General features: G+C 42.1%; 2 protein-coding genes across 2 annotated transcripts; one reads left to right on the top strand and one right to left on the bottom strand.

Annotated features, from left to right (window-relative positions):
• Nucleotides 1-220: 220 nt before the first annotated feature.
• Nucleotides 221-4,208, bottom strand: wdr83 (WD repeat domain containing 83). The gene is made up of 10 exons (XM_084374890.1): nucleotides 4,054-4,208; nucleotides 3,269-3,379; nucleotides 2,794-2,914; nucleotides 2,573-2,678; nucleotides 2,349-2,397; nucleotides 2,100-2,226; nucleotides 1,914-1,981; nucleotides 1,641-1,749; nucleotides 1,067-1,181; nucleotides 221-849 (listed from the first exon to the last, which is right to left on the bottom strand). The coding sequence occupies exons 2-10, from the start codon at nucleotides 3,369-3,371 to the stop codon at nucleotides 694-696; spliced, it is 954 nt and encodes a 317-aa protein (XP_084231016.1). The 5' UTR covers nucleotides 3,372-3,379; nucleotides 4,054-4,208; the 3' UTR covers nucleotides 221-693.
• Nucleotides 4,209-4,315: 107 nt separating this feature from the next.
• Nucleotides 4,316-8,630, top strand: wdr83os (WD repeat domain 83 opposite strand). Its single transcript, XM_084374902.1, has 4 exons — nucleotides 4,316-4,488; nucleotides 5,328-5,433; nucleotides 6,528-6,625; nucleotides 8,213-8,630. Exons 1-4 carry the CDS (start codon nucleotides 4,436-4,438, stop codon nucleotides 8,277-8,279), a joined length of 324 nt encoding a protein of 107 aa, XP_084231028.1. The 5' UTR covers nucleotides 4,316-4,435; the 3' UTR covers nucleotides 8,280-8,630.
• Nucleotides 8,631-9,971: the final 1,341 nt, after the last annotated feature.

Below are 9,971 nucleotides of genomic sequence, written 5' to 3' on the forward strand. Positions count from 1 at the left end.
CAGCTGAGTAAAGTTCTTCGCATTCATTCATCTACAGACAAGCTACAGTTTCAGAAAATGTATTTATGTAAGATAAGTTATTTATTTATTTGCTGCCATTCTTTTGTCATGCTGGTTAACTTATTTTGTAACGTGCCTGTTCCTTGTGTGTTTATTTCTGAATAAAGACAAACTTCTACAGAACTGAACAGCGTTGTGTTGGAGAAAATACATGATGTGGTGAAACTTTTACAAGAAAACATTTATTGAAGGTTTTGTACAAAAATATATGTTGTGCACACGTACAAAAATCCAAGTCCTAAAACATTTACTTTACTGTTTTGATTCACATCCAGATCATGTACTCTGTACATCTGTACATTAAAATGAAACATCGTATTTTTGACTTTCTATTATTTGTGTCGGCTGGTATGTTCAGCATTTGCTTTCCTGTCCAGAGAACTAAATCTCTGTAAGCTAACAGTCATAACAACAGACTGATAATCAAGCTGGTAAGTCAGCTGTACATTAATGGATGATGTTTATCTATGTATCACAGTGACAAACCTCCGACTCTGTGCTCACAGACACAAAAAACACATTTGGGATGTTGATCAGGTTTTACAGTTATGCCGTTCACAGATTGTATGCTATTGTTATCAGAAAAATGGATCCTCTCTGCATGTAACTGTGACTTGACTACTTTCACCGTCTCTACGTGGCCATCCCGTCCTCCTCTGTCTCCTCTGGTTCGGCCCCCCACACCTGGACACGGCCCTCCATGGCTGTGGCGAGGCAGGTCTCTGTGGGGTGGAAGGACAGCGACTGGACGACAGCTTTACCCACGGGCAGTTTCAAGGTTAAAGATCCCTGGAGGTCAGAAAAAAAAAAATCCTCATCATCTTCTGTTCATGTGCTGGTGGGAGGAAACCCCGAGGCTACACACCACTGGTCTGTATAGTGTTGTTGGAAGTTTGCATTGAGTTTCAACAATCTCCCTCTTTTCGTCTGTGTTTCTGTCCAAGTTGCTCAAGGTGAACCCATCATGTTAAGTGCACTATGAACATGAATGTAAGCAGACACTTACTTCCACCAGGTCCCAGCAGTAGACGTGTCCGTCCTCAGAGCAGCTCAGGACGTGGGTGTCTTTACTGGACAGGCAGCAGTCCAGCTTATAGCCCTTCATCTTGTGTCCTTTATACCTGAGTGAAACAAACAAACAAACAAACAAACATCGTAACAATATGAGTATTAATATGCAGAACTTTGTCAATTAATGCAGGGCTAAATGCATCACTGTTTTTTGTGATGATAATAAAATTGTGAATATGATTGTGTAAGTGATGAAACTGTAGTAAAAACAAAGAAAAAAAATATTCACTAAGTTGATTAGTCCTTGAAGGTAATTAAAAACAGTACACTGTAAAAACTGATTTTAGTTGAATCAGTTTTTCACTTGGATTTCTGGATTACCTATTTTTATAATCCAATTTTCAGATGTTTTACAATATTAAAAAAATATTTGCCAACATTTTTACATCACAAACTCTAAAGTTATACAGTGTGCCATGTCTTATGAACAAAAAACTGCTTCATGGATCAGCTGACAGGTGAGTGAAGCCATGATGGGAGCGCTGTAAATGAGACTGAGCGTCACTCACTCTCCCAGCATCTCCCCTGTGCTCTTGTCCAGCAGCCTGACTGTTGAATCCAGACTGGAGCTCAGAGTGCACTGACCATCCTGACTGAAACACACACACGTGATGGGACCTGGAACACACACAGACATATACACAAGTTACAGCGTTCTGCATTTTCACTGTTAAGTACAGTACCAATGTTGCATTTCCGTGGCTGTAAATAAATATTTAGAAAATGTTTTACTACAACAACCAGTCGTACTGCTACTTGACATTATGAAAATCATTACTAACTGCTGATGAAGTCAACATGCAGCTGTCCCATTCTCAGGTCATAGCGCCTCACTCTGCCGTCCACCGACCTACAACACAAGATAATTGTTTTCACACAGTGTTGCAGTGAAATCTAAAAATCAAACCTCTGATCACTGCAGATCACTTAAATTGGGTTTCATGACAAAAAATGTCTAGATTGCTGACCCGGTAAGCAGCTCGTGTTGAACCACTTTCAGGCTGCTGATGCCATCAGTAGCCTCGTCTAGAATCTGGATGGGTTCAAATCTTCTGGACCTGGTGTCCCAGCACCGAACTGTCCCATCTATGGACCCTTTAGAAGGAGAAAACACACACACACCCAAGCCAAAATGAAATTAATATACACATTTCAGTACACAGTGTATACTGAATAATATTGTGCATTAAAGCCATTTTATATGAGTGAAGACTCACCAGACAGGATGACAGTTGCCTCCTCATTGAACTGGACACAGTTGACTTTCTGTGAGCAGAAAATATGAGAGAGGGATAAAAAAAATTGAAAGTAAGAACAAATGAAAGAATGGAGACACGAGAAAATAGGAAGAGCGAAACTATACAGGTGCAGCAACCAAACTTTAAATGTGGACAAAAACACAACAGCATCATGTCACGGAGTTACAACCAGCAGAACTGACCCCGGCGTGACCTCTGAGCTTGCGTGTGACCTGGCCTGTGGCGACGTCCCAAAGGATCACTGTCTTATCAGAGCTGCAGGAGCAAAGCTGGCTGTTGTCATAGGAACTGTTGAAACAGCCAAAGAGAAACAAACACTTCCTTTATAATGCATTTTGATCCTGAATCCTGTTTATTTAACCTTCCTGACACAGTGTGGAGGAGGCTCTGACAACTCTCTCACCCATCAGCATCCAGAACCTCGTATCCATGGCCGCTGTATGCCTTCAGCAGGGTCCCTCGGCTCACGCTCCACAGCTTCAGAGATTTGTCGCTGCCACAAGACAGCAGGTAGTTCCCATCGGCTGAGCGAGCAGGGAGACATGAGATAGAGGCAGGTATGAGAGAGCAATGTTTCAAGGATGACTCATGACTCAGCAGGGCTCAACACTTACTTCTGAAAGCATCAGCTATTGGTTGCCATTTTCAGTTACCTTTCATTTTGAATAATTATTATATGATGCAATTATATGTCAGTTTAGTAATGAGAAAATAACAAAGTGTTATTTGAAGGTAAAAACACAGATAATGTTGCTTCAAGTTACCTGGACTACTGAATGTTTTCATGTCTTAAACATGAGCTTAAACCAGATTTCTACTTATACTAACACCTCAGCAGTCTCAACGATAGGATGATAAATATGTTGTCTCAGTCTCACCGTTGAAGCGAACAGCCCTGACAGCTGCTTGCTGACAGTCTATGGTCCTGAGCAGATGTTGAGGGAGCTGTGGAGCCTGAGGTCTGGGCTGAGGGAACGACATGACGCAACCTGTGTGGTAAAAAGCACAAACATGTGAGAAACACTCACAACTTCCTCCTCATTAGAGTTCTCTGTGATCTGGTTTTAGACGCTGTTTGAATGTGGCTCAACAAAGCTTTAAAGGGGCACTGTGTAGTTTTGGGGAGGAAATTCAAACTGAGAATTTTAATATTTACAAGTGAATAAACAAGATGTTCTCAGAGGAAAACAAGGTCCCCACAACACTGTTTAAAGCTAAAAAGGTGGCAGGGTCCGCCACATATAAACAAAGTAAAACAGTATGAGATTGTGTTGTCCTTTATGGTCAGCTTGTTTATTCAGTAATGAAAGATAAGAGTTTGTTTGGGCTCTCTTCTGATTAAAATTTCTTCCCTAAAACTACAAAGTGCACCTTTAAGTAACTTGCTGCTACACAAACTCTAAGCTAGGCTACTACTATTACATGCCACATGAGTTGAATGCACTTCATTAGCTTCCTCAAAGGAAACTCGTGAAAATGGCCGAGGATGAAGGGGACTTTATAGCATACTTTTGTTATAATAACTAACATAAACACTGGATTATTTAGACAGAACTAGCGTGTTTTGCTGAACAGCACATAGGTTTATGTAGTCATATATAGCTATAGCTAACAGTTACTGTTAATTATTTACTACGTACTTCAGTTTTTCCGCGCTACTTACTTCGTTTTACCAGAGCTTAATTTCTTAAGAGTACCATGGTGATATTCCTGGTGCTACTAGCTTAATAATAATTAAAATAATAATAATAATAATAATATGTTTATGGTTTATCCCCAATAACCATCAACAACTTCTTCCATTCATTTTACCAAACATGTTAGCTAGTACGCGCAATGCACACTGGGATAACCAACTCCTGTCAAATTAAAAGCTCAAAGCCTCTCCCCCTGTTTCATCTTCGGCTTCGGATTACTCTACGCTTTTATTTTGAAATTCGCCGGACATAGCTACCCCCTTTTACTCCATCCATGACGAGGCCGATCAGCTGTCTGTCGTTCACCGGAGTTTAAATTTCTTAACTGTAAATTAGTAAATTGCGAAAATGATGTCTTCCAACAATATGGCAGACCCCAGGAGACAAAATAAGATTTTAAGGTGAGTGTTTCATACAGAAAAACACGTTTTCTTGACGGAATTGGCTGACCATATTAGCTCGGTTGTTAGCTAGCAGCTAACTAGCTAACACCAGTCATGAGTGTAGTGTAAAGAGATTAACGTTAGCGATTAACTAGTTGATTTAGCTGTGGGGTTTATACACTACCAAACACACAACACATAATTATAGTGGCTTAATGTTACTATCGGCTGACAGTTGCACAGTGGTCACTGAAGAGCTAATAGTAAAGCTAATGAGTGTTTCCCCACCTGTGTTGGTAGTTGCCCTTGTTTCTGTCAGGACAGTTAGTTAACAAGTCATTTCCCTGGGCCCCTCTTCGCCACTCCATGCTTGAGTCGTAGTGAGAGGCTGCAGGACACTTAGAAAGACAGTCATGGTTCATTTTCGTGGCCCTCGAGCTGCTGACAGCTTCACATGAACAAAGGCAACTGTACTTAATCAGGTATCTTAACACTGTCTGGCCAAAACTAAGTGGACACTTCATAATACTTTGGTATGGGGGCTCATACTTTGGGACTAGTCTCCTTTGTTCCAGTGAAGGGAAATTTTAGACAATAGTTTGCCTCTAACAATTTGCATTACTGCCCTCATGCACAGTGTCCGTCTCCTAGTTTGGCGTGGAGGAACATCACTGATGCTGCTGACGCTGATTAGCAGCAAATCCCTGTAGCTACTTTCCAAATTCAGTAGATAAATGCCCATGTTTTTTTAATGAGATGAGGTGTAATGTGATATGTATTAAGACCAGTGGTGAAACAGTGGATCTTGCATAAAAAGTTAAATGCTTTTGCGTTCTGTGTTTGTGGTGTTGCTGCAGGTACAAGCCGCCCAGCACAGAGACCAACCCCACACTGGAAGACCCCACGCCTGACTACATGAACCTGCTTGGCATGATCTTCAGCATGTGTGGACTGATGCTCAAGGTGACCTAGGACACACACACACACACACACACACACACACACACACACACACACACACACATTTATTCTCTGACTCCGACCGCTCCCTTGTCCTTTGCCTCTGTGTATGTGTGTGTGCATGTTTGTGTGTCCACAACAAAGGGGTGTTGCCCCTGAATGGTGGACCTTGGTCCAGACCAGGCGGTCCATTTAGAAGATTAAAGGTAAACTCACCTTTTAAGATGAAAGGATGAAGGGCAGCTTTTGACTTTCAGCACTAAGGACACAATAAAGAAAACAAAGAGGGCTGTCCCCTAAGCAGGCTCATGTGGCCTCCCAGTCCAATAGAAGATAATTGGTTTAATTGATTGTCTTTGCTTCAGCAAAGAACAGTTTTCACTTGTTGTTAAATGTGTTTTTTTATCCCTTAAACGAGTAGCATAAATCATTTCCTTATACTTTATTAATCCTTTTACAGAGACATTCAGTTTTTTCTTTTATGTACACAGGCCCGAAATACACACACACACACACACAAACAGGACCTCTACACATGTATTAACAGAAGGGTCAAGAAGGGGGGCTGCCCCGTGTGAGGCACTAGGAGCAGTTAGGGGTTCTGCACCTTGCTCAACCAGTACGCACTTCGTATATACTGGTCCAAGGAGGTCTTGAACCGGCAACCCTCCAGTCGCCAAGCCAAGTCCCTGCGAATTGAGCTACTGCTGCCCCAAATTTGAATTTTACTGAGAGTGAACAAAATAATGGCAACACCTAACAACTTTTGTGATGATCATGCACATACAGAGGAGTATGAGGGTCACTTCTTACCTTCCAAATACCTTGGGAATTGTATTTGGGGGATTCACCACTTTATGGCCAGGAATTGGGCAGTTTCCAAGTGGCAACACCAAATTGAAGGTCATCATGTGGTTATTAATCAGTGTCATTGCCACCTATCTCCTCAGTGTTCATCTGTCTCCCTAGTACTTCTATCTGTCTCTCTGTCTCCAAACAAATGTCTGTTACCTCTCAGAACATCTGATGTCTCATTATATAAATAAAGGTTTAGTGCAGCTAACCTTTATAAATATGTCTGTTGTTGTGTGTTTCAGTTGAAGTGGTGTGCCTGGATCGCAGTCTACTGCTCTTTCATCAGCTTTGCAAACTCCAGAAGCTCAGAGGACACTAAACAGATGATGAGTAGCTTCATGTGAGTATAGACCACCATCCCCAACGAGCAATGTATTCAAAATAACAGGACTATGTTATATGAGTAAAATGAACCTCCCCTTGGATCTCCTTGGCTGGCTCCTCCATGTCCTTGTGGAAAGTCTTGCAGTATCCTGATATTGAGCTCTTCCATTTTGCCTAGTCCAGGGCTCCCACTGCATTTAGCAGAGAAGTGTGCTCACTCACAAAACGTACATTTGTACAAACTGTGAGAATCTTTACTGTCTCAGTAATTATGGATAAGGCCCTCTTCTCTGCTGCAGCTCACAGTCATGAAAAGGGCTAATGAAGGTACTATGTGCTTACATCAGAGTCTTGAATTATGCTGCTTTAAAGCTGTAGGTTAGACTCGCTTCTGTCTGCCACTGAGACTTGAGATGAGCCAAGTCTAATGTCCAAAAGCTTTTAACTGTCTGACCTCCAGGGGTGGTACATTTCCATTTGCTTATAAAAGAGTACTACAGTAGGGCACCTGTCCAGGCCTCGCAGACACATTTGCAATAAGGGAAAAACCTTCTGGTCCATCGTCTAGATGAGGTTGTGTTAAAGACAAGCTTGATGCGCTCATAGATTAGTAACGCAAAATGTTTGGCTCAGCAAATAATGTCAGACGCTGAACTTAATGCACTGGCCTCGTGTGCGTGCAGAAGCTGGGTCAAGGCCAGTTTTAGGACATTTGTCAATAACCGAGATATGATGTAAGTATCGCTGTGTTATTAAGCAAAGGTGAGTGCCTGTGCAGGATGAAAGAGCTGTGGAGGGCACGTAAGTCAGCGGTATTATCAAGTGAAGCTGCCTTCATTAATCCCACAGTGGCTTCACAAACATGGCTCAGGGATACATTCTCTATACCTGCATCAGTACTAATCAGACCTGTGCTGTTTTATAATATGCAAACTTGTCAGCGAAATATCTTGTTAAATAATTGAAAGACAGCTGGAGCGTGTTTTTGCTTTATAGACAATAATTAAAAAATTGAATTCACACAAACAAATGTGCTTAAGGACCGCAACAAATGCAAACAAGAAAGAAAAGCTGGCAGAATCATTCATCCAGACCTCAGTGAAGGCTTTGTAGAGGTGTCAGCCGTTTATTGTGAAAGGTTTTTCTTGATTCTCCAGACTGTCTCTGAGTCATTCTTGATTCATATATTCTTTACTCTTTGAAATTATATTTAAACGTCCTACAGGGAACCTTTAACTGGTTATGAAACCGTCTACATGAGCAATGAGACCATCTGCGAGTAGATCAGCCATTTCTATATAATTATTATAGTTCTCTTTAATGCTGGTCAGCGGTTCAGATTCAGACTTCTCTTGGTTGGATAAGTTGGAAAATATTATAACATTTTTATGACAGAGTGGTTAGGATGAATCGAGGAGTCTCACAGCCTGAGGAAAGAAGCTGCTCTGTAGTCTGGTCGTACGATAGAGACTTATGCCATCTTTTGTCCACAGTGGCTGCCAGAATCAACTTGTACTTATAGAAGCTTTAACTGAAAAAAAAAAAGTTGTTTCCACTTCAAGGGAGCACCATGATGACGATGTTTTCTCTTTGCCGTCTGCAGGCTCTCCATCTCAGCCGTCGTGATGTCCTACCTCCAGAACCCACAGCCAATGTCGCCGCCATGGTAACCAACGGCCAATCACAGAAGAGCGTGGAAGTAAATTGCAGTTGCTGGAGTTGTTGACCAAACAGCTGATTGGACCTCCTGGCTGTTTGTGGGAATAACAAACAGACAGGAAGAAAGATAATGTGATAGGAAGAGAAGAAGAGAGAAAACAGATGACCGGGAAGGAGTGGACAGTGAGGAGGAAGCTCTGTCAAGATGAGGAGATCACACGGTCTTCTGACGGCGTTCTCACATCGTTCTCTTTTTAACCTTTTCTAAGTTTGTTTGTTGATGAAAACTGAAATTTTACTGTTTGACTGATCTGATCTGTTGCAGGATTTCGTAAATAAAGTTGTACGGTTTTAAAAAGGAACTGCTTGCCTTTATTTAAAGACGATGTTAATGCCACGCTCATGTCACATTATTTATCTGTGAGTCTGTAACTTGAATACTGTTCATGTCAACAACCTCGTGGTAATTACAACTGTGAGTGTCATATTTTCTTCTGAAAACTCCAATCCAACTTTGTGCGTAATAACAGGAAGTGTCTTTAAAGCAAACGCTGATGCCTCTCTCCAAGTAGAGTCACCTTAAGAGTCATTTGATTTTAATTTAAGCCTCTTTATTTCACCAGGATAATTCACTCAGTGTCAGTATTGCTTTCCAGGGAGTCCTCAGTACTTATGTGAAAACAATAAGCCAGGTGAACCCATTTGGACAGTTGATAAAGCCTGCTAATTAACTTCAATTAAATTATTAAAACCTTCTCAATCAACTGCTTGTCGTGCATCGACCTGGCCTCCAAATTCCCCAGATCCCTATCTGATCGAGCAACAGTGGGGTGACCCAGAAGAGGCACTTGGCACTCCTTGATGCATGGACACAGGACCACTGGGGGTGTCCAGGGGGTTGTGAGTTGGAGCTCCCATAGATCAGATTTTTGGCACGTCCAACAGAAGAACAAAGAAGATAAAGAAAGTAGCAATAGCACACACACACTGGTGAGAAGTTTCTTTCACCTCACCTGTTCAGGAGCTGTTACATCTGGTAATCAACCACACACACACCGACACACACACTTCAGTCTATCCACCTCCAGCGTCTCATCCAGTTAGGGCACTCTACTCTTTCTTCCTCTCCAACACACGCAGAAACAGACAGTATTAACAACTTGTGTATGTGTGCTGATGACAGACAGGGGAGTTGGCTGGATGTGAGACTGATTTAGTGGCCATATAACTCATGTGTCTCTCCACCGGTCCTGGCTCTGCTGCAGCCACTCTGCTGTGTGGCTGCAGCTCAGACTGCTTGGCTCGCAGCCATCGTTTCAGCAAACTGCACTGGATTCCCTCCTGATTTTTGACTCACGCTCCTTTTCTGGAGCACCAACAAATCCCACCTTTATGCCATTGTTGTGTTTTCTTTTAATTCTGTCTGCCCCCAGTCATAACGGTGCATTTGTTGTGTGATTGCTATCAGAGGAGAGGATATTGAATTTGTCCAAGTCAGCAGATATCGTTCACATTGATCGGTGGGCTGCGTAATTTGGATATTAAAAACTGTCACAGTTTGCTGAATGCAGATCTGAAGTTCAGCGGGTGACAGGCTGGAGGCGATTTTTTAATTAAATCTAATCTCCATATTCTGCTCTGCTGGAAGTGACCAATGAGAGCAGAGGAGGAGGGAGAGACTCCCTCCTTCTCGCTCTGTGACA

The sequence above is a fragment of the Pagrus pagrus genome (genome assembly GCF_965226575.1).
Source record: "Pagrus pagrus genome assembly, chromosome: 2".
In the NCBI taxonomy this organism is placed as follows: Eukaryota; Metazoa; Chordata; class Actinopteri; order Spariformes; family Sparidae; genus Pagrus; species Pagrus pagrus.